Below are 24,365 nucleotides of genomic sequence, written 5' to 3' on the forward strand. Positions count from 1 at the left end.
ACCCTACATATTAAAACAAAACAAAAAACCTACTGGAGTGTTGTGACTTTTTTTTTTTTTTTTTGCAGAACTGGGGATTGAACTCAGGCCCTTGCGCTTGCCAGGGAAGCGCTTATTCCACTGAGCCATCTTCCCGGCCCCGTGATTTTTTGAAACAGGAATGTTTCCCCTGCACCACTGTCTGTTGGAAGTATGTAACTTGTTTACATTTTTACAGGGGCTCACAACTAAGAGATGGCCTTGAGTCTCAGAGATTTTCTATTTTAAATTCTGGAGGAAAATCAGACCACTGAGATAGCAGGGACTCCTGTAGACAGACTATGCATTTTACACTATGAAAGGGACCTGAGCCGTGGAAGGGTAGACAGAAAGAGGAGGGCGATGTCCCTTGAATCCGCCATACTAAAGTCCTCTCAGCCCGCATCCCTGAAGTCTCTGGCTCTGCCATCGGGCCTGGCACACTCGAGATGCACAGCAACTGTTAAAAATGTCGATGGCAGGCTTTTATGACTAGACAGAAACAGATCAGACCTGCTACGTGGCTTCCGCAGAGGAGGTGCTGGCCAGCTCACCTTGTCACTGTCCAGTGTGTTCTGAGATGTCCGGGAGGCAATGGAAATGGTATCAGGCTGGCTACTGCCATCCCCTTGGCTGTCCAGGTCTTCTCCATCCCTGGTGGTGCAAAGAAACTGTAAATTCCTGACACAGTTGGACTGGTAAAGATCACCTCTCAGTTGTCGGGGAAGTAAGATGTGCTAAAAGAAGCTGCAGCATTTCTTATAGCCAACATCATAGTAATGGTAGTAAGTCAGTCTGTTCTGAGTGCAGGCTCTTTCGCTGGGCACTCTGTGAAGTATAGGAAGTGTGTCATCACACTGAATTCTCATCATAAAGAAATGATAGATTATTTTCATTTTAGAAACGAGAAAACAGAAATGTGTAGATGCTTCATATCGTGTCCAAATCCTACACAGTTACACATGTGCACTGATGGCACCTGGGCAGGAAGGGGAAAAGCAAGAGGGTTTGCACATAGTTTATGTTTTCTCTAAGCAAGTGGAGCTTCTTGACAAAGCAGTTTCAGTTTCATCATAAAGGATGACACTATATACAAAAGTATTTTAAAACACATTTGGTACCTCCAAATGTTTGAGAATTTTCAAACAATGGTGGGTTACCACTGCCTGCCCCTCTGAGCCAGGGAAGTGTATTAGGAAAGGCTACACACTCACCTCCTGCCCTTCTGCCTGGCTGTTGGCGCGGTTTTGGGGATGTGAATGGGCTCCTTGAGGGCTCCTTTCAGGTGGATTGTCCTTTCCTGGATCACTTCACGGATGTGCTTGATCCAGTCCTGCTTGTTCTCAATACTAGAAGCCTAAACCAGGTGTTAGAGTCACTCAGGACACAGTAGGGCTCTTTCTGTCCCAACGTGAGCCACTTCAATTCTCCTACCTCCCTCCAGTCTCCTGTTTTCAAGAGAATTTAGCAGAGAAGCAGCCCCAAGCTATGTTTTATTTGCCAATTTTAAATGTAAGATTTTAATTTTATAGCATATATGTTATTCTAGATCTGACTATTAGAATTGTTTACCATTACCCAGCCCGAAGACCTTAGAAGCATTAGACAAAAAGGAAAACAGTCACTCTCAAAGCAAAATGTCACTGAGGTTTAGGCAGACTCTGCCCTGGTCAGTGGCTTCTCAACAGGAAAGTAAAAGAACCCCACAATTCTGCACATCTACTGGCCTCTGGGGACAACAGCTACTGACCCTCCTGTGGCCAGGCTGTGCCTTGAGGCATCGCCCACAGGCACTCCGTGGAGGCGCACCCACTGTAACCTTCTTAGGCATGAGGGACTCAGGTGTGGGTGCAGTAAGATCTGTGCCCAAGACTACAAAGTACCAACTGCCAGGCAGCTAGGGTGGCTTAACCTCAGTACCATTACAGCTTCAGGGACACATTCTCTGGAAACAGCAGATAGAACTTAACAAGCCTCCGTTGAACAAATACATGTGGTATCATTTTTTCTGCTTTTTTTTTTTTTTTGCTCTGCCTCAAGGGAGGCTTCTTTTTCTTTTTATATGTCCTGTGCCTAACAGCTCATTTCTTTAGGGGAAACATCCACCTCTTATGATATAAGCATAATTCCTTCTAAATGATTAAAGTAATTGTCAGTGGGATTATAGATGAGATCATGAAGGGAGGGGAGCCCAGTATTTGTCACTCAGAAACTTGTTTCTGAAAAAAGTGAAAACCAAAGACTGCCCTGAGTTGGGAAGAAATTAAAATTAGTGACTCTCCTTCTATATAAAATGTGTTAACTGGAGGATATGTCTTTAAGGTTAGAGTAGCAAAACTGGGAAATAAAGGACAAAACTTTGGAGACCATTGATCTATTGGAATTTAAATATCTGATACAAATATTTGGAGACTGAAGAGAAACACATGAGAAAGAACATTTGAAGAGTTTAGAAACAACAAAAATTGTTGAGAAAATTCTCACGTGAAATGTTCATTGCACTTATGGAGAATAATCAAAAGGTGTTACATTTTCAAAAATTGTAAGAGAAAGGTAACTCAACTAAAGTTGAGGTAAAGATAAGGTACCACACTTGACTAAGACAAATAAATAATTTATGTCACACTCAGGGCAGTCTCAAACTTTACTAGGAGACCCAGACATAAAGATCTTCTTTGAAGACTATAAAAAAAGAGTTTTTGGTTTACAACTACTCGATAATTACATCTAGTACTGCCATTCCACCAGGACCTTCAGCACCTCCAACAGTTAGTTACAGCTCCATCTGTACCACATTTAGACTCAGTAGCAAGAGGCTCTCGGTACGGACACCAGCTCCAGTATCCTCACCAATACCACCACACCTCCATCTGCAGCAGTCCCAGCACGCCAGCGCTGAGGTGGCCACCTACGCCTCCCCACCCAACGCGCCACTCCTTGCTCTCCTCACCATCACCACTTCCACTGCACTACCCCAGTCTCCACCATCAACTACACTTTACCACCTACACCCAGCACCAGCTACACCACGTTCCTGCCATCTACACCGCCATCACCAAAATCCACACCATCATAACACCATCCCCATCAGTGATGCTGCGATACTCTCTGAAACTAACACACACACCATTCCCTCAACTCCTGTAAAGTCAGAGATGTTACCTAAACCTCCCTGGAAATTTTTCATGTAGTGACACCTGAAGTAAGTCCTATACTTTAAACAGCATTAAAAGCATTTCACTATATCCTAAATGAAAACTGGGTATTTGGCTTTATTTCATAGAACCACTTTTTGGCATCTGCCACTATTGCTCATTTGGGTATGTTATGTAAACTGGAGTTTTAAGGGCCTTATCTAAAATTTAGCTAGCAGTACAATTTATAATTTATAGGGCTGACAAAAACACATTGGGTTGTTAATCAGACATTCGCTGCTAAACAACATATCCTTAACATGTGAATAAATACCTAAAAACCATAGTCAGTAGTCCCCAAAGAGCAGAGACTGAAAGAGTAAGATACAGCTGAACAGCCCGAAAATGCTCACGTGTAACTTCTCTCATGAGCCCCATTACATTTCTGGCTCATTTCCAATATTCTACAAATCTTTAGCTCTACCTTCCCCCAAACATCCTGAGGCCAATTATGGTCTATCCAGACAGCTTACAAAGGCAGCTCCATCTGCATTTTCTCAAACATATGAAGGGGAAAGTACACAAGACTCCTTTAAGGTCTCTGTTATTGCTGAGGAGAGGTCAGTATACTCAAAGCTGAGTTCAAATAAAATGTGCAAAGATATGTCCTCCCCAAAATACTAGACACCCCAAAGCACCCTTTGTATCTCTGAACCTCAAATAATGGCAGTGTCACACGCTGTTACAGATAATCAACTCCCTTTTTGCTTTGTCCCCAAACCAGAAAACAAGAGTCAAGAGCCCTCCACTGACTCCTGGCACACTGGCCTCAACTTCCTGCCAAAGGCCCTCATGAATACATCAGGTGTTTTTTCTCTTTGGAAGCTCAAGTCAAGTGTGCAGTGGGAGGTGCTGGTTTGTATCTGATTCCCTTCTTTCTTTAACTTTCGGCCTGGCTTACAGAACCAACTAATTCTTTATAGGAAGAGAGGCAAGTGGAAGTTTAGCTCAAATTACCAGAACACCAAAGTACATTTATTCCACTATTGTTTTTGTGGTGGTTATCAATTCCAACAGACACACACACACACACACACACACACACACACCCCACACCTGCATATTTCAACAAGAAAACTCCCCCCCCACACACACTTTTAAAAGCACATACCTTAAGGACAATTTTATTATCTGAAGTTGGTGTCCTCCCCACCCACAGTGCAAATTTGCAAGGATCTCCTTCAACATGTTCTGTGACACCCAACTCTGAGGTCTAGATAAAAGACAATTATATAATTAGATGACAATAAAATTCTGACAGGATGTAGAACAAAGAAAAATAGTTTTTATTACTTTTTATCATGCCAGGTTATTAGAATTCCTCTGCATTATCAGGTAACCCTTTTATTGAAATGAAGATTTTGTTCTTAAACCACATGTGACTATTTTTTCTTTCACCTTCTTGACTTATATTAGGAATCCCAATGCAAGTAAAGAAACAGAACAATCAGAAGAACCCAGAAAATCAAGAGCTGTTTCCAATCAAACTGCCCATGAAATGAATCTTTGCTAGCTCTAAACTGGTTGCTTCCATGAATTTTTAGCACTAATGACAGTTTCACAAAAGCCAATGTTTTAAATATTTAGTTATTTTTCTTTTTTTGTCCTTTTGAGACAGGGTCTCACTATATAGTTCAGGCTGGCCTTCAACTCACTTTGTAGGCCAGGCTGGTCTTGAACTCACAGCAATTCTCCTGCCTCAGCCTCCTAAGTGCTGGAATTACAGGCATGTGCCAACATAGCCAGCTCCTTCTCATTTTAAAAAAATCAATAGCATTAATGTCTACTACTATTATTATTATTTTTGCAGAACTGAGGATTGAACTCAGGACCTTGTACTTGCCAGGCAAGCGCTTATTCTACTGAGCTATCTCCCCAGCCCCTAATGTCTAGTATTATCACCAATAACTCTATGGGCTAAGAGGCAAAGTCTTTCTTTGTGATACATGTGTAACATGGCCTAGTGCAGCTCAGGTTAGACATGTCCAACACCCTCCCCCCCACACAAATTTTATCCGATAGAGCCTTTCTCCTGCAGAGGAAGTGATTCATAATCTCTATCTCTGGAGGCAGCCTCTGTGGGAATCTTAACTTTTAAAGGACAAATTAAGTGAAGATGGATCAGTTTCTAAAATAGACTAGCTTGGTCTCTAAAGGCAGATGAAAGCCAGCTAGTGAAGTTACTGGCCTATAACACTGCATTTTTGCTTTCCACTCAGAATGTGACCTAAAATGATATAACCTGTGACCCAAAGATAACCTCAAGCAGGATGTCTGCCAAAGAAACTGGCATGAGAACTATTAGTTCAAACTTGCAAATTTAGTATTATTATTAAGATGATTTCTACACCTGGGAGTATTTATTATTTTAGGAGTTTATCACATAGATACCATTCAAATGTTTAACATGTAAGTTGTCCAAACTCCATGTATCAACCAGCATTTAGAAGAAACCTGCCACTACACAACCCAGCATGCTGGCAGCTTCTATTCTTCGGCAGGCAGTGATTTCCCCTTGGTCTCACCCAAGCTTCTCTTCATCTGACCCTGCCCAGCAAGTTCTGTGTGGACAGCCCTGAGATGGCCCTTGAGGAAGATGGACATGCACAGTACCTGGAGGACAGCCCTGGCGTAGACTGTTCTAAGAGTGGACTACGACTTTATGGAAGCCAGCTGGGCTGGTCACGGGGCCAGGTACATGTCCGTCACCTGAAGGACACTGGCAGACCGGGCAGCAATGAGCACACAGCACTGGGGCTGCCAAGCACCCAAGTGCGCGGTCTTACACAGATGCCCTACAGCTCTTTCAAACTTTATTGCTGCTTACACACACTTTCTCTAATACCTTGTCATTTAAAAAAAACCCATAAATTTGTAATTTTCTTTTCATAAATTTATCTTTAACAAAAAAAGATTCAAGTTCATCACTCAGAATCTGTAGTAAAGCCAGGTGTAGTGGTGCATGCCTGTAACTCCAGCACTTAGGGAAGGTCAGGATTGACACCTGACCTTGAGTTTGAGTTTCACATAAGCAATTTAGTGAGGTGCTGTTCCAAGACAAAAAAAAAAGAAAAAGAAAAAGAAAAAGAAAAGAGGCTACAGTTGCAGCTCAGTAATACAGCACTTCTGGGTTGGATCCTTATATCTATTCCCCCTGCCAAAAATACCCCCCAAAACAAAAACAAAGCAGTGAGCCACCCAGCAAGGTTGCTTGAATGTAGCGCAATGTCTACGGGTTAAAAACTAATGGTATGACAGCTTAGTTAAAGCACTTAGGGTACAATTGTAAATTCATTTACAAAATGTTTTTTTTTTTTGTTCTGTGGCTAGACAGTGTTATTTATTGAAAGCAATTCTCCCATATATGAAACTCCACCCTGCCCCCTAGTGGACTTGGGCGGGGGCAGAGAATTGCACTGAAGATGAGAACAGAATTGAGAATAGTCTAAGGTTAAACCAAAGGCTACAAATGTTGGCTTTTTCTCCACCTACAAAAAGATTGCAACTGTGCTATTTGTGAACTTAAAATTCTCAATGTCTATACTTACAAACAATTTGCTTTTGTAAAGGTATTTGCTTCTTCCACTGGAATCTTTTACTTCTTTACTAAATACTAAGGACATTTCAAAAAGGAAGAGATGCCGTTCTCGACCCTTTCGAATTAAGGTTTTGGGGTCCCAAACTTGGAAGGACTCCTGCAGGATGAGCTCTCCCTGAGATTCAATGTTTTCATCAAAACCTGTAACATGATAAGAGCAAACAAACCAATGTAAAAGAAAACTATGTTTTAAAAGTGACACATAGGACAGTACTTGAACATTGGTAAAATGCTCATTAAAGCCTAGTCGGCCTCAGTCAGTTTACCAGTCTTGGAATCTAGTCTCTAAACCTCTGAACTGAACAAAAAGGATACAGTACTTTTTTCTAAGCATTACTTTCTTTGGGTCCCCTCCCTCCCCAGTGACTTCATTCAGACCACAAGAGATCTGGTTGGCCCTCACCTCTGCTCCCCACGTTACACTCAGGCATTCCTCCAAGGAATCACCTCCTTCATCCAAGACACCCACACACTGCCTGCATTTCCCACTCAGCCTTGATCCTTTTTGCTTTCTCAGCCCCAACGCCCTTCCCAGAACTTTGCTCTGGTCCCAGGCTTTTCTCTAGGCACTGTCTGGCCTTGGCTCTTTAGTTGTTGGTGGGTTTTTTTAAAAATGTATTTGGTACAGGGTCTCACTACAGCAGCTCAGACTGTAGTGATCCTCCCGTTTCAGCCTTGCCAGCGCTGGGATTACAGGTGTGCACCACCACGCCCAATCTCTGTGGCTGGCACAGCATACCCGGGAGCAGGGCCGGCATGCATGCAGTACGGGGGATCAAACCAGGCAGACCTTTAGACTGCTGAGCTCTCTCCCCAGCCCCTGGCCTTGGCTCGCTGAGACATCCCATGCCACCCATCCTCTAAGTCTGGGACACTCTGCATTAGTCTGCCTTGCTCTGGCCATGCACTGCCTTTGTAACTGCTTATCTTGCTGTGGAAGTGGCCCCCAGGCCTTGGCAAATGCGCTCTGGGCAGAGGCTGCTCAGTGCGTCCCATTTCACTCTCCTCCCAGCAGGAGCTGCTTCTCAGTCACTACAAATAGGCACTGCAGCCCTCTCTGCAGACAGGAGCAGCTCCTGCTCTGCGAAGTGAAGAGGGCACTAGGACACTGGTAGCACCTGCTTGTCTGTGGGGTTCCCCACCCACCTTCCTTCCTTACTTCTTCCCAGATGCAATGTAAATGCAGTCTAAAAGATCCAGAACCTGGCCAATCAGAACATGGAACATGGAGAGAAGTAAGCTGAACCCTTGATGATATTGTGAAGAGCCACCAAACTCTCGTGGTTTACATCACTGAGAAACTGGTCTACATAACAGTGGAAAGTAAAGTCGTACAGATACAAGCCAGGGCAGTGGAGTCCCGTTACCTTCCAGCATGCTGAGGTGCATGGCGTCATTGGCTCGCTTTGGCACACTGAGCATCACCTCGAGGCCATCCTTAATTTCCCCCTTCCCTTCCTCACAGCACGTGAGCAGCTCCTGCAGAACACCAATACTGTGAACTAGAAGGACCACAAAATGCGCCACCAACGATAAGAATCTATGATAACTCACGGTTCTCAAGGTAAGAGCACACTGGTCAACTGGACATATAATCTCATTGAAAGTGAGTGGATAGATGCCACCATGGATGCTATCACTGGATGGCAGGGTTTGTCCTAATCAAGTCAGGATATCAGAGTAAACCAGATATGGCTTTCTTTTCTTCAGATGGAATTAGCAGAGCTGTTAACTCTCCAGCGTAAAAAACATTAAGTGGAAAGGTATAACTGGTAAATAACACATTATCAGCTACCAACTGCAACTGATGGCCATGCCAGAATCTAGCTGCTATACTGACCACACGACCCCAGAATGGCTCTGTACCCTGAGGCCACCAACACAACGCCCACTCAGTCAGCCAGAACCTAGCAGTGGCCAGGGTAATGCATGCGCACCAACCATCACAGACCTCTCCTGTGTGTGCAGGGTTAGGAGAGCTCTGAGAAGGCAACGGTCCTGGGGAGACCTGTGCGTGCACGTGCAGCTCAGGGCTATGCAGGGAATGCTGAATGAACGGCAGCAGGCAGAGCAAGTCTGCATTGTCATAGGCTCTGAGCTATGTCTTACTGGGGTGTGAATGGCTATGACTAGTCAGACACAGTAACAACAGCAGGTGTGCGACCAGCCCAAAGGATGAATGTGGTCAGCTCTGGCCCCAGGCTGGACAGTTTGGAGTAACTCACTTAGCTGACAAGCACCTCTACACGTGACCAGATGATGTTTATCTATGACTGAACAGCTCAGCAAAAACTTTAAAAATGCAATGTCCAATGACTACCTTCACTGGCAGAAAACCTCACTTGTTAAGAAGATCCATGCAGCCCATTACTGTTGCCCTGAAGGACTTCTTGGCAGTATGAGGCAAGGCTTACAAACTGATTCCATATATTTAAAAAAAATCCTTAAGGACACCAAAGTGTAAACTGCCTTTGGTAAACTGCAGAACTAGACAGCAAAGGGCAGATTTGAATATGAACAAATTAGCTTCCTGATTTTTTACTCCATGTTTATAGGAAATACCCAAGTATTTCTGTAGTCATGACCATAAAATCCTTTAATGAGATTCAAACATAAACACACAGGAGAGAGACTGGGACTGGCTCAGTGGTAGAGCGCGTGCCTGGTATGCACAAGGCAGGGAAGAACACAAGAGTCTTCCCAGAACCAACATCTTAGGATGATAATATTATTTGCACAAAAGCATGCAGTTTATTCAAATTGTTTCTAGATTTCTTTTTCTTACAAAGAAGAGTTTCAGGCAGTCAACTTCAAGTTCTGGATTTCTTTCACAGCTAAAAATACACTGTAACCTATTACTTCAGTGGCAAGGAAGGCACCCAGGACACAGTAGGGTCATAAAATTTTGACACTGGGGTTAATGGATGGTTTGACCATTCTAATGCTTAATTCACCAGCCAAGGAAATGGCACAGTACACATCACCTGACATAAGCTGCAGATTATTTTTATATAGTCAAGCAAATGTGTATCAGTGATACATAATACATTTTGTGACGACTCATATCACAAATTCTAGATTTTCTTTAACTCTGTATTGTCAAAACCAACCATTATTAGATTTTTTTTTCTGGTGTGATTTTAATTATAATCAAGCATAACCAAGAAAAAGCACAAGCCAGTTTGGCTTGTGATTTGTATAAACCTGCCCCATAAGTGTATGTGATAAACCACTAGCAGTAACAGGGAACAGTGTGTGCATAGCTTCTTTAAAGATTTAGTGGAAAACACAGGCACTGGCTAGAGCTGAGTTCAAAGCCATGACCAGACAAGTAGGTGCCATGATGACTCTGGGTGCCTTCTGATCTTCCCAGGGTCGTCTCCACACCTGCAGACCAGCACTGCCTTACATAAATGCATGCAAAGTACATAGCAGGATGCCAGCCACAGCCAGCATGCTGTGACCCGGCGCCAAGGGCACCCAGCGACCATGAGGCAACAGCTTCTCACCGCCATCACACTTCCTATTAGAGACAGGACCAGTCGGCACAGTACAAAGTCAAGAATATGCTCTAATTTAAGTGCTATAATGAGAAACTGTGTAGGACAAGAAATGCCAAAGCATAGAACTTTTAGTTTCCAAAACTTCAAGGCAATATAGAGAAGAAAAGGTCAAGATACAATCCACAATTTGTGAAATTTTGCAGGCTAAAGATTCTTCATACATACTTTTAAAAGGAGCTGATACTTTGTTATTCGCTGAACTGGTTTAATAAGGTAGGAAGAGATGGAATTGGCTAAACCATGCCGCTGCTGTATCTCCTATATTTAAAGAAATAAAACAAAATCTCATCACGGGCTTGCACAGTGTAACACAGCTATAATACCACACTCATTTTCACATGCCAGGCAAGCATTCGATCCCGCTGAAATAATAAACTTCCTATTTCTTAAAAGGTGATGAGAATATTTAAAAAAAGAATCCTTATCAGGATGAAGGCAGAAAACCTGAGTAAAGGGGAAGATTTTTCACTTCAGCTCTTGGGACTGTGTCATATGCATAGACAGAGCTGCTGCTGTTTGAATTTCTTAGTGTCGGAGCTGTTCAACACTAGCTGAGAGCTAGAGGAGTACCTGGTGACTGTCCCGCAGTGCTGGCTGCTACAGAGAACCCTAGCAGGCCAAGAGGCATTATGGAGGGTGGGGAAGTTATACCAGAAAGCCTCTTTAAGAAGCAAATGTTAAAGGCATGTGAAGTCTGTCAGACCAGAACGACTTCCTTTATCCTGATGGATATAGTTTTTTTTTTTTTTTTTTTTTTCCTGTATTTTAGGGAAGGGACTACAGGGTGTTCTACTAGATTGGACTTGTAGTGATTCTCCCATTTACAGACTCCCAAGTGCTGGGATTACAGGCACACGCCACCACGCCAAGTCTCAATCACTGCCTCAACGCACCCTGGGGGCAGGGCTGGCATGGCCAGTCCGGGATTGAACCCCGGCCCCTGTGCCTGCTTGCAGGCGCTTTAATCCACTGAGCTATTTGGCTGGCCCTGCAAGAGTTTTTAAATGGCTTTGATAGCAGAATGTGCTGCACATTCTCACTGCTCAGGCTTTAAATAATTCAGGTCTGCATGAAGAAACTGCTAGGTTTTATCTAATGAGGAAGACAAGGGTGAGGGTTCATGTGACGTATTAAAAAAACAAGGCAGCACGAGGCTGGCAGGAAGCTTTGTGTATTCAAAGTCAGTGACACATAATTGCTATTCCATAAGAGCAATAACTAAAATAGCATTTTATTGCAAAGATACAAACTAAGTTTTATTCGTACTTCCCAGACTTTCACTTTAAAAGGCATGATTGCATTTTTCTATGCAAGCATGATAACAGAAAAATAAGTGAGATGTCCTCTCAGCCTCCGAAACCAAAGTATATGTAACACTCAAAAAATACTTCATCAGAAGTCAAAATGTATCAGGCACACATCTGACTAAACCCAAAAGGATTCTGAATGTTGTACCACAATGCTCCATCTGCTTCTGCACAACTCCCCTCAATGTCCTCAAGAAACGACCTGAACCTATGCTCACTCAGTGAGAATGCAGGGAACCTTCCGACTGAGCCTTGCTATTACAGTGCTAAAAGTCTATGGGTGGATCACTTTCAGAAATTTATAACATATGAAATTAAAATAGGAAAAATACATAATTAAAAATTTACCACAAGCTGGGCGTGGTGGCGCATGCTTGTAATCCCACCACTCAGGAGGCTGAGGCAGGAGGATCCTTGCGAGTTCGAGACCAGCATGGGCTACAAAGTGAGCTCAAGGCCAGCCTGAACTGCATAGTGAGACCCTGTCTCAAAAGACCAAACCAAACCACAGCTATTTTTGCTTTATTTATTTATTTATTTATTTTTGCGGAACCAGGAACTGAACTCAGGCCCTTGCGCTTGCCAAGGAAGCGCTTATTCCACTGAGCCATCTCCCCAGCCCACTATTTTTGTTTTATAGAGGAAAACTTGTATTATGTTTATACTTTTATGTATAGTATATTCATAAAAGTCCATGGTTGCATACAAAAAGTAGTGACATACATACACACAAACATGTATTAAAATCAATTTCTTACAGGTAGAGGGTATCTAGTACTTACGTAGGATCTATGAAAAACAGAAGAAACTATATTCCAATTTTACACACACACACACACACACACACACACACACACATTATGATAAGAAAATGCAGGGCCAGGGAGATGGCTCAGTGGAACAAGCGCTTCCCTGGCAAGCATAAGGCCTGAGTTCAATTCCCGGTTCTACAGAAAGAAAAAACAAAGAAAAAAAAAGAAAACATTTTCCCAGCAATTAGGTACAATTACAAGTAGTATTATTTTATGTGTACTCAATATAAACTGGAAAACCTCATAACTTCTTTGGTAATTTATTACTTACATCAAAGTAAGACCCTGCATGTTCCAATATCAGCTGAGTAGAATCAGGCTTATTTTTACAATATGTGACATACATCTGAAACTTGTCTGCCTACAGCAAAACAAAACAAAACAAAACAAATTAGACTATCTCATTCAGACCCCAACACATCATAGTGTGACAGCCTTTAATACAGAAAGAAACTGTCAGTTAAAAAAAAGTGTAAGTCTTAACTAAAAGAAACCTGCTGGGCACACTGGTGCATACCTGCAATATCAGAATAGGCGAATTTAAGTCTGAGCCCTGTTTGGGCAATGTTATGAAATCCTGTCTTAAAAAAACAAAGGGGGAGGTGTAGCTCAGGGTGTCCCTGTCTTTAATCCATAGTAGTAGTGCAAAAGGAAAGAAAAAGAGGAAAAGAAAACCAAAAAGAAAAGAAACCCAAAAACCTTTCCTGTGGCAAGTCAGGCCGGGCACCATCCTCTCCCTCCCCAGGTCCTGCATGGACCTGTGTGTCTACCTCCCCTGTGAACTGTACGATGCCTCACTCACACCCCTGGGCAGGACGGGGTTTCACCCACTAGCAAACTGTCAGGGTTACTAACACAGGCCCAACACACTGGTTGTTCTATTTCAAACCATCTCTACTGCCAGTAAGCAACTCCTTCACAGTAACAACTAAGTGCACAAAGTAATGGCCTTAGGTAAGTTTGTTGCTCTGTATGCAAAGAAAGCAGCAGAAGATGCAGACGGCGAAATGAACAGCATTCCTTCCAGTTTCTTCAGCGCCACCCCCGACCACGAGAGAACGCGCAGCTGAGTTCTCATTACCCAGGTAACAAAACAATGTCCAACGTCCTCTGGCAGCTGCTCATATTTTTCTAGCTCCTTTAGGAAGATGCTGTAGAGAATAAAAACATTATTGCATTATGAAGGCATTTTAAAACATTTCCATAATGAGATATGCTCTTTTTTTTTTTTTTTTTTTTTATGGCAGAACTGAGGATTGAATTTAGGCCCTTGTGCTTGCCAGGGAAGCGCTTATTCTACTGAGCCGGCTCTCCAGCCCCATGAGATATGCTGGAAATGAAAATCTACGCCCTCTAGATTTGAAGAACCAATCTGTACCTCTTAACTAGTGTAAGTTACTCTTTCTAGACAGTTAATCCACTTGGTCTTCTATCAGAACTTGACCCAAGAGCTTACTTCTAGGAAAATAATAGCATTGGGTAAGGAAGATGGGATTTAGGGATATGAATGGTCAATCAGAGAATCAGAGAACTCGTCTGGCATTTCTGAGCCCCCAGCGGTGGGCTGGGGAGGGCCGAGCATACCCACCGGCATGGCCCACTGTTGGCCCACAACTGGCTACCAGGCTGTGCAGATGCTACTTAAAGGAATGGGCACCCTTGCTGCTTTCTTTAACTCTTGAAAGTAAAAATCATACAAATTCTGAGACAGCTGTCCTCATTCAGTGCAGAATATCACGGTATACTGAGCATAATGGCGGCAAACTCACAGATCACTTTGGGCAGTTAGATGTTGCAGATGTTTTAACACTATTAATCCTTCTCCATGAACATGAACTATCTTTTCATTTACTTGTATCCTGTTAAGATGTTCTTTCCTCAGTAGTTTGTACTTTTATAGAAGAGATTTTTCATCTTTCAAGTTAAATTTATTCCTAGGGTATTTTTTGTTTTTGTTTTTTGCTATAGTAAATGAAACTCAGTCACAAAAAGGCATGAAATCTTATTTGAGACCACATTAAATGGACCTGGATGAAATTATGTTAAGTGAAATAAGCCAGGTATGGAAAGATAAATACTACAAGATCTCACTCACTAGTGGAATCTAACAAAGCTGACTTCATAGAAGTTCAGAGCACAATAGTGGTACCAGAGGCTGGGGACAGGAGTGGAGCGGGAGGACAGGGAGAGGTCAGTCAATGGGTACCATGCTATCACGGCACAGGAGGAATACTTCTATGTTCTATAGCGTAACAACGAGAATACAATTAACAATTATGCATTAAATATCTCAAAACAGAAGACAGCAATTTGAATATATTCATCATAAAGAAAAAAGTAAAAAAGTTTAAGGTGAAAGATAACACACTGAGTTAACTATCAGTGCATCCATGAACGAAAGCTTCATACTCATAAATATGAACAAATATTGTGCATGAATAAGGAATTTAAATAAATAAATAAAAGCAGGAGCTTCCCATGGCTGATACAAAGTGTACTTTATGTTGGCCAGACCACATGAGTTCCTTACCAGTTCCTCTCCTGGCACAAAGGACTGAACCACAGCCTGTAGCCGCAGACAGAGTGCTTTTTTCCTCCACCCCAAGAAGTAACCTGAGAGAAGCTGGGATTCTTTCACTAACAGTTTCAGTTTTCCTAATCATAATTCTGCAGAATGTAAGTACAACTATTCAATCAAGGCGGTATTATTCTAGTGACTTACTAGAATGTTAGTCTATCTGGACAAAGACTGATAGACTTCATGCAAATTTCAATAACACACACACACACACACACACAAAAAAAAAAAATCACTGAAATCTACATAGTTCAATTGTTTGTGATGAAACTTTAACACTCAGACTGCAAAAGTAACAACTTTCAAAAGACAAAGCCACTCACTTATTATGAAACTCATAGATTTCCTGCATATTTCCGAAGATAATGAGTTCTTTGTTTACAATGCCAGGTGGGATCTCCTCCACTCCACTGGTCATCTCCCACAAGTAGGTCTGCCCAGGAAGGAAACAAAAGTCAATGCCAGAATTTCAAAAAACAGTTGTTTCTGACACTTCTAAGTACATGCTCAGAGTCAATGTGTAAATAAATGCACATCTAATGGAACCTTTCCTAAAACATATGAAAGTCTTCTTTAGAGAAAGCTCTTCAGTTGCGATTAACGTGTGACAGATTCTTAGTTTCAAATTTTAAAATTAACCTATTCTAAACAGTACAGCAACTGTTAACCACAATACTCCTGAGCAACAGCTTCTATCATAGTTACAGGCACATCTGTCTGAAGCTGCTGTAAAATTCTGTACAAAGAGAGTGTCAGCCAGGCGCTCATGTGATAAGCGGAATGAGTGGCTTAGTGCTGCGTCATCTCTGTGATGAGCAGTACACATGCCTAGAACTGCACAGAAGAGTAGAGACACGACTCAGACCCTGTGACCATCCTAAGACCCACCAGTAGGCAGAATAAAAGAGCAGGTTAAACTCAATCCACATGGACAAGTTAAACAAAAGGAAAAAAAAAAAAACACCCAGAAAACTTACTTACATCCATACACTCCCGGAGGTCTCTGACATAAGCCTTTTCGGTTTGAATCAGCTCAGCCATTATGAACCTTAGACAGAACAGGACAGAGCAGCTCAGTTCACAGTCAAGATGCTCACTTACTCTGCCACTCAATTCCATGGAGAGTAGTAAACAAGGAGGATCTAAAAAGCATTAGGACTAATGGTTTTGGAAAATAAAGAACAGACAAACAGTCATTAGGATCCAGCCACTAATTCTAAAGGAAAAAAGTGGGTGGAAAGTGTCTTACTGAGGTACTTGGAGGTCAAGGTTTCACAACTCAGTACCAGGCACCTACGTGGTGCCTTGTGCGGCAAGGCTGCGGGGTTCGCACCAGCTTCCCTGGCCTTCCCCTTGGATGCTATCTGTTACCTACCCAGTGACAACCCCCATCTCTCCTCACTTTGTTGCATGCCTCTGGTGCACAAAGGTGCTTCTGGATAGACAATCCTTATTTATTTATAATTTAGTGTACTGACTAGTGTCTTTTAAACACATTGCATTAGTTTCCCATATGAAAGGGAGGCACAAGGACAAAGATGAGCCTGAACAAGGGTTAGGGGACAGATCTGCCCAGAAAAGTCTGGGCAGCAAAAGCTAAACAGACTTGGAGCAGCAAGAGCTGACTGCAATGCAGGTACAGGAGTTAGCACGTGCAAACCACATTTCCTTCGCTTTCTCAGGGACCTCCAAGACATTCTCAGACACTGGCTTACTCTTTCCTGCGGGCAGACTTCCGCTTCTCTTCGTTGAGCTCATGAGCAGCGTCACGAAGCTTCACCTCTGACCCGGGGACACTGGCTGGGATGATATCAAGCTGAAGGCTTTTGCTCTGTGGAATGAGTCAACGAAGCCAGTTAATTCCACTGGCAAAGAGGACAATGGGAAGAAGACCATAACTTGTTCAGTCTGTACAAAACAATTCACCGATTTGTTGGAATCTGAAGAAATTCCCAGGGCTTTCTCCAAAGAGGTCCTGTACTTCTCCATCCGCAGAGAGAAATCTCTGTACCTCTTATCTACTGCAGTGACACATTTTTTTATCTCTGCTGCATGGGCATGTCCTTTTTCACAAAAGCCATCAGCCAGCTGTATCAATAGCTTCACTCTCTCTTTGGTTTGCTGCAAAAAACACCAGGAAAGTATTGTGAAGCAAATGAACCGAACAGTCAAAAACCCAAACACAGAGGCAGTGGCCACCTGTCTGACCTCCTGGGCTGAGGGAGGAAATGGTTGGGGACGGAAGCTTAGACCATAGCTCCGAGCCCAACCAGCCCATCTTCCTGAGTCCAGACAGGCTGTTTTTCTTTTGCTCTTCACAAAGACTGGCATTTTTACAACCTTAAAGAAAGAACCTACACTTTCTATCAACAATGTCATATGATAGGTGCTCATTAGTAAGACCCTGTAGAATGAATGAAAACTCAGCATAGTCTCTCCACAATTGTTACTCTCCCCCTTTGAATACTGTATGTATTTGTTTCAAAGCAACCATGCAAATGTAGCTCCCTGCGTTACACACACTAAATTCTAAGTGCCCACTTAGACCTACAACTCTCTGAGGGCAAGTAGATAAATGACTTTTTGGTTTTCCTAAAGCATGTGGAACAAAGGCTGCCCACCCTAGTAGACACACAACCAAACCCTCAAGGAAGCACCTCCACTGTGCACACACACTTGTGTATTCAACTCTCAAGAGATACAAAGAAATATTCACTGCTCAGGAAATTATCTTCACAAAGGTAGTTCTAATTTTATTTCTCTTTAAGAATTCTCTCACAAGGTTATTTCATTTTTATTTGTCCAAAAAAAGAGCTCTGAGAACAAGTTACATATAACTTACTTTTCATAAAGTTAACAGTAATCATAAAACACTATAATGCTGACTTCTCAGCACAACTTTCAGGCCACATCCATTTCACTATTATTAGTAGGCTTTTGCATTTTCAAAGAAGTTAAGTTATTCTATCATAGAAGCTTTAACTGGAGAGTATTTATGATGAATATTTAGAAAAGAGATTTTTTTCCCATAATTTTGAGAAACAAATAACAATGAGACAGTTTCAAACCAAATTGGTAGGACAGTTTCAGTAATTAACACATTGCATACATTCTTCCTAGTGGTTAAGTGCTGTAAGAAAAGAGACTTTTAAAAGACCCAAAAGTAGGGTCAGAGTGCAAAGCCCAAATAAACTGTCTTAGTTTGTAAAATGGAAGGTCTGAATCAGAACCCCAGGGCACCCCGTCCAGGCAGCACCTGGGATGAGTGTCTGCTCCCACGCCCAGCTCCCGGCTCTCATTTGTTCTACTGGTGCTTCCTTCTGGAACACAGTTCCACTTGCCATCTCTAGGGTTCATTCACTTTTCTGCTCAAATAAAGGCCACCTTCCCAACAGGTGCTCCTGGACCACCATAGAGCTGCATGCACCTTGCCTCCCTGCCTGGCCTGCCCTTCAGATGTCTGCCTGTGGTTTTCTCATAGAGGGTGTAATTTATTCATTTGTTAAGATTATTGCTTGTCACATTCCATGAAGATGTCCCTTCCAGAGGCCAAAGATATTTGCTTCTTTACTAATACTGCTTTCCCTGTCACAAAGGCCACCTGAGTAGATGTTCTAAATTATATCTATGCGTAAGGGCTTAAAATAAGTATCTGGTGATTTTAGTAACAGAGACTCAGAAGTGAAGAACGTTCCTGGGGCACTCTAAGGCTCAAAGTAGCGAAGGATGGTGGTTTGTTTCGTGTTTTTGCTCAAGGTGTTGAAGGGTGGTGATTTATTTCTTGGTTTTGTACCTGAGTCTAATGCACATTCTCACATGATAGATGCAATGCATCCTTGTGTAGACACAGTTTCTGGCAAAGTTAATGAAAGGCAATTTAGTGACCTGTATTAAAACAGAAAACAAATTACCAAAACCCACAGGAAGGAGTTGGGGAGACAGCTCAGCAGTCTAAGCGCCTGCCTGGAAAGCACAGGGACCTGAGTTCGATCCTTGGTGCCACAGGCCGGCCGTGCCAGCTCTGGAATCCTGGGTGCACTGTGCTGCCCCAAAATGGGGTGTGGGGGCACATGCCTGTAATCCCAGCACTGGGGAGGCTGAGACAGGAGGATCACTACGAGTCTGAACTGCATAGCAAGAACCTGTATCAAATAAATATATTTTTAAAACCAGGAAGATTTTTGTGTACATAGTATACGCAACACAAAAACATACCAAATCCAAGCACATCGTATCAATAGGCTAACATTAACTATATTAAACTAGATAAACATAAAAGATTTCTGAAAGCACAACTGGTGTAAGCCTTTAGTGCATAAATTTCATTTAACAACAAAAAATGCTAATCTAAGTAAGTCTTCTCAGAGAGGATTTCCCACACTCTGTTAAAAGACTGCTGCCCTTCCTTTTACAAGGACTTTGCTTTTATCTTACTACTTTACACGTACATAAATGTTATTACTGTTATGTAAGTAGATTGTGCAACCCATGAACCCAGAACTCAGTTCTTCCACACAGCAGGGATCCAATACATTACATAAATGAATGAGTGAATGGTGTGATATGCAAAATCTGCCAATATACCATCCTTTTCTTTTCTTTTTTTTGGCGGAACTGGGGATTGAACTCAGGCCTTTGTACTTGCCAGGGAAGCACTTATTCCAGTGAGTCATCTCCCTGGCCTTATCACCATCCTTTTCTAACTTAGCTTATTTTAATTTTAACTGCTATTAATTCAAGTTTCCAAAGGTAAAAAAAAGAAAAAGATACAAAATAAAACTTTTTTCACCCCACCTTCTAATGTCCTTTGGCTTCAATGCTCAGGGACTCCAGAGATGATTTGTATAAATGTGCAGCATATACCTGTACACATGTACTTTTCTCCTTTACATCTCTGTATAAATGCTTGCATACAATAAACACTGTTGTGTACCTGGTATGTAACTTAACAAATCTTGGTTAGTTTTCTCTATCATAACAAAAGCAGTGTTGGGCTTAGGGTGCACTGTATTTCACCGCATGGATGTTTCCTAAGTTAATACCTCTCTACTGAGGGACTTTCATACCGTTTATAGTTCTCTGACCAGAGCAACAAAGCGAAAAGAGCCCTGTTAGTGTATGACATGGCCTGTGTCTAAGCACACGACCGAGAACATACACTCAGGGGATAGAGCCCTTGGAGTAGCCCCAAGTGGATGTGTGTGGTTTGGGGAGATATTGCCAGAGGGCCCACAGGGGTCACCCCAATTCTAACTGGGCCTTGTCAACAGTGTATGATCTAGTTTTTTTAATTTTGGGAGGTTGAGGCAAGAGACAGCCATCAGCTTGAGGCCAGTTTGGGCTACATAAGTGAATTCAAGAGTAGCCTAAACTACATAGCAAGAAACTGTCTCAAAAACAACAACAACAAAACCCAAAACAAACAAACAAACAAACAAACAAACAAACAAACAATGTGTAATTCTCTTCCTGTGACTGTCTTTACCAGTATCTTTTGTCCATTTTCTTGGTCATTTTTTCTTACTGATTTGTAAAAGATCTTTAGTACTGCGAAATTGGCTTGTTGTTACATGAGCTGCTGGAGATCTTCATTATTCACTTTTTGCCCTTGGCTTTGCATGCAGTAGACTATCTTTCAGAAGTTTTAAAAGTTTTTTGTGTAGATGAATTTGTCAATCTTTTCTTATGTAAATTTGGTTTTATTCCATTTAGATAAAATTCCCTGTCGAAGGGTATGTTTTTAAAAATTCCTATTATTTTGTATAATACTTTAAGGTTTTCATTGCTGGCTTTAAAATCTTCTGGCATTTATCTTGGTATTGAGATGAGACATGAATTCAACTTAAATTTGTATTTTGGCTATCTAACACCACTGAATACAATTTCTGTGACTTTTAAAATGAAAGGTTCTTTTATTCTTTATTCTATTGTTAACTCTAGACAGAGTCCAAAGTAGATTTTAACTTACAAAGCATATAAATTATACAAACACCTTCCTTGGGAGACACAGTGAATGAATGGAGACAATGAAAGTAAACTGAATTCTTAAGTCTTTCAATCCAGACAGCTTTAGCTACTCATCATGTTCTTGGGGATCAGAAACCTAAGAAGGATACATAGTCCGTGGGTGGAGGCATTTTTGAACAAGGCAGAGCATTTGGCACTAGGAACAGGTACTAATTAGGACCAAAAAGGCCATGTGCAGGAAGACTGCAAAGTTCTACATGATCCAGTAAGACATTAGATTTCAAACTGCAGCGAGCCTGGAAACCACGGAGTGAGCTGTCACAGGTTCCTTTTTAGGCTTCCCTCCCAGAGAGCCTATGTCACTGTCTGGGTTGAAGACAAAACGTCCTTTTTGAGTTAATGCTCAGGACCTGGATGCAGGGGGTCCTTGTATGATACTTGGAGAAATTACTGTAGTAGGAGTCACAGAGGAATAGAGAATTAGGTCTTACTTAAGATAGTGGATAGATTCATTCTCTTTTCACAGTACCAACTTTTTTTTTGGTACTGGGAATCAAACTTAAAACCTTGTACTTTCAAGGCAGTTGCTTACACGCTGAGCTAAGAGGAGGACAGGACAGGGAATGAGGGAAAGAGAAATATCTACATATGTACGCAGGATGACTTGGATAACTGTACTGTGGATTTCTGCTCATCACTGGAAGGGAGCAGTCAATGCTTTTTTTTTGGTCTTCGTGGTTTTTTTTTTGTTTGTTTGTTTTTTTCCTCTTCCACTCTTCTTACTTTCTTATAACTTTTTTCTTTCATTTTCCAATTTTGTGTGCATATATCTCATAATCTCAACAACTATGTTGAAAACAACACTATGCACTATAACAAATACTATCAAATTCATAGTATTTTGGCAAGTGAAATTCTGTATCATTTTACATTTTTTAAATTACTATTCTGAACGTTCTTTAAAAAAGACATCTCCAAACACCAAAGCAGGCAATTCTTGATTCAGAAAGAGGCAGGCAGAAACCAGGGGAAGCAAATGCTAAGAAAAAAAGGCATGCTTTTTTTCAAATCTGCACGTTCCTCTTGACATAATAAGAAACAGTTTTCTGTATCTGAGGAATGGAAACCTCAAATGTTACTCACAATTTCATGTATGATTTCCTGTTTTGTCATCAAAGTACAAAAATTAAAAAAATGCCTCTCTGTGCCTAAATTTCTAATAAACACACCTCAGACTTGAGTACAAGGACATTTTAGGGATAATGGAGGAATTCTGTCCTCGATACCCCACTTCATCATGTGCTGTGTGCCTGGTCTGAGTTGGACACCTGCGGGCGGAGCAGCAGGGACAGGAGCAATTTCACTCTCCCCTGGGTGTGCTGTTAGGTGTGCTCTCAATGCCTCAGTAAACAAGGGGATTCAAAGAAACATGCACAGATGTTACACCTACGGACTATGACTATCTATTTAAATACTAACAAAAACAGGAAGTGTGCCAGCCCAGCATGTGGCATTCGTGCAGGAAGGAAAAGCCCCAAGCCTCACCTACACACAGGATGGTCAGCTCTCCCAACTGCTCAGGGTACTTGGGGGGCAGCTATGGCTCCCAGTGTCCCCGAGTCCCAGGTCTTCTCCTCAACCTGGGAAGCAGTCTTGGTTGCCCCACTGGCCTGCGGGTGTCTGGGCCAAAGGCCAGGGCCTGCCAGCCCAGTACCCTCAGGACTGACAGGAAATGAACTTATAGCCTGGGTGAAGAATGCAGACAGCAGTGACAACAGCAGGACAAATGGTAATAGAAGGCCTAAAACTGCATGAATTAACACAACACAAAGTAACTATTGTCACCCAAGGAATTTAAGAATTCCTCTTTGCTGGCTGGCCAAATAGCCCCAGGCCTGCTATGCTGGCCCTGCCTCTGGGGTGTGCTGAGATGGCGATTGAGACTGGGCATGGTGGTGCACACCTGTAATCTCAGCTCTTGGGAGGCTGTAAACAGGCGGATCACTATGAGTCTGATCTACATAGTGAGATCCTGAACACCCTGTAGACCCTTCCCTAAAATACAAAAAAATAAATAAATAAATAAAAATAAATAAAAAAAATTCTTCTTTGCTAAGTTTTTGAAGCCAAGTTAAGGGTCATAGGAGACAGTCATTTGGGTTATCGCAGAGAAACATTGCTTTTTAACCAAAATATACTATTTACTTTGATCATTTCCACTTTTAAATCTGAACTCTGGGCTTCTTTTAAAAGCTCAAGTCTATCATCAAAAATCAGAGACACTTCTGAAAATATTCCAAAGAATAATCAATCATAAACTTTTAAAAGTAACAAAAAACAAACCACAGGTTAGGAGTGGAGGCCTTAGAAGGAGGGAGGTGGGAGGGTAGGAGATAGGAGGGTGGGAGGGGATGAGCTGTGGAAGGACCAGGACGTGCTACACATGCTCCAGTTCCCCAGGATGATGAATGTGTTTATTATGTGCAGGCATGCTAGCAAAAAAAGGTAAGGAAAGAAAACTAGAAGAATCTCAAAACCATTTTGAGGTCAAAGAAATCAGTCCCTGTAGTTACTACTTTGGGAAAACATTGAGGTCAATGTGTGTATTCTTACTTCGTTTTTTAAAAAATTCCTATTTCCTCACATGTACTATCTATAACATACAGACGTGATTCTACATAATTAAATATTCACTCTTTAGACAGCGAGAGTGACTACAGTCTTGCAGGCCCAGGAGGAGCGGCAACAGAGACACTGACATAAGCCATCAAACACAGAGTACTCCACAACGGGAGCAGCGCAGTGAGTGAGGCCACCACTGCAACCTTCTCACCAGCTAAAGGTGAGGAAGGAAACATACAATCATCTTACAAAGTCAAGCTGGCAACACCAAAGAGTGCTTCATAAAATATAGCAAGCACTCAAAATAGCCTAGGGAGAAAACAAGAGAGAAAAGGAATAAAGAAAGGGCATTTTTTCACGTATTTGCTTCTTTAATTTCATCCTCTGAGAAGTGTGTGTTCATCTCAGTTGCCCATTTCTGGACTGGGTCTTTAAGTTTTGGGGCCCTAGTGTTTTTTAGTTCTTTATAAATTCTAGAGAGCAGACCTTTGTCTGAGTACTTATTTGTCATGATTTTTTTCCAAATTTGTGGGTTATCTTTTCACTTTGTTGGTAATTTCTTTTGACGTGAAAAAACTCAGTAAGAGGAGGTCCCACTGTCCTGCTTCAAGGTTGTGTATGGTGAGATTTTTGGACTTATGTGCAAACATGAGAAGCATAGAATTCTTTATCCTATTTTTTAAAATATAATCTAATTTTTAAATGT

General features: G+C 41.9%; 1 protein-coding gene across 14 annotated transcripts in view; it reads right to left on the reverse strand.

Moving 5' to 3' along the window:
- Positions 1 to 24,365, reverse strand: part of Trio (trio Rho guanine nucleotide exchange factor) — a 374,802-nt gene that overhangs the window by 85,583 nt on the left and 264,854 nt on the right. For all 14 annotated transcript variants that reach the window (XR_002818831.1, XM_004644739.1, XM_023704920.1 and 11 more), the window contains 12 exons: positions 16,997 to 17,191; positions 16,786 to 16,901; positions 16,052 to 16,118; positions 15,394 to 15,503; positions 13,574 to 13,643; positions 12,764 to 12,853; positions 10,539 to 10,631; positions 8,178 to 8,289; positions 6,761 to 6,951; positions 4,324 to 4,425; positions 1,233 to 1,375; positions 573 to 672 (listed from right to left, as the gene is read on the reverse strand). Coding sequence is in view for 13 of the 14 variants with exons in the window: in XM_004644739.1 (XP_004644796.1) it covers positions 573 to 672; positions 1,233 to 1,375; positions 4,324 to 4,425; positions 6,761 to 6,951; positions 8,178 to 8,289; positions 10,539 to 10,631; positions 12,764 to 12,853; positions 13,574 to 13,643; positions 15,394 to 15,503; positions 16,052 to 16,118; positions 16,786 to 16,901; positions 16,997 to 17,191 (1,389 nt within the window). In the remaining variant the exon portion in view is untranslated. The remainder of the gene's footprint in view (positions 1 to 572; positions 673 to 1,232; positions 1,376 to 4,323; positions 4,426 to 6,760; positions 6,952 to 8,177; positions 8,290 to 10,538; positions 10,632 to 12,763; positions 12,854 to 13,573; positions 13,644 to 15,393; positions 15,504 to 16,051; positions 16,119 to 16,785; positions 16,902 to 16,996; positions 17,192 to 24,365) is intronic.

The sequence above is a fragment of the Octodon degus genome, unplaced genomic scaffold (assembly GCF_000260255.1).
Source record: "Octodon degus isolate 3935 unplaced genomic scaffold, OctDeg1.0 scaffold00207, whole genome shotgun sequence".
NCBI classification, from domain to species: domain Eukaryota; kingdom Metazoa; phylum Chordata; class Mammalia; order Rodentia; family Octodontidae; genus Octodon; species Octodon degus.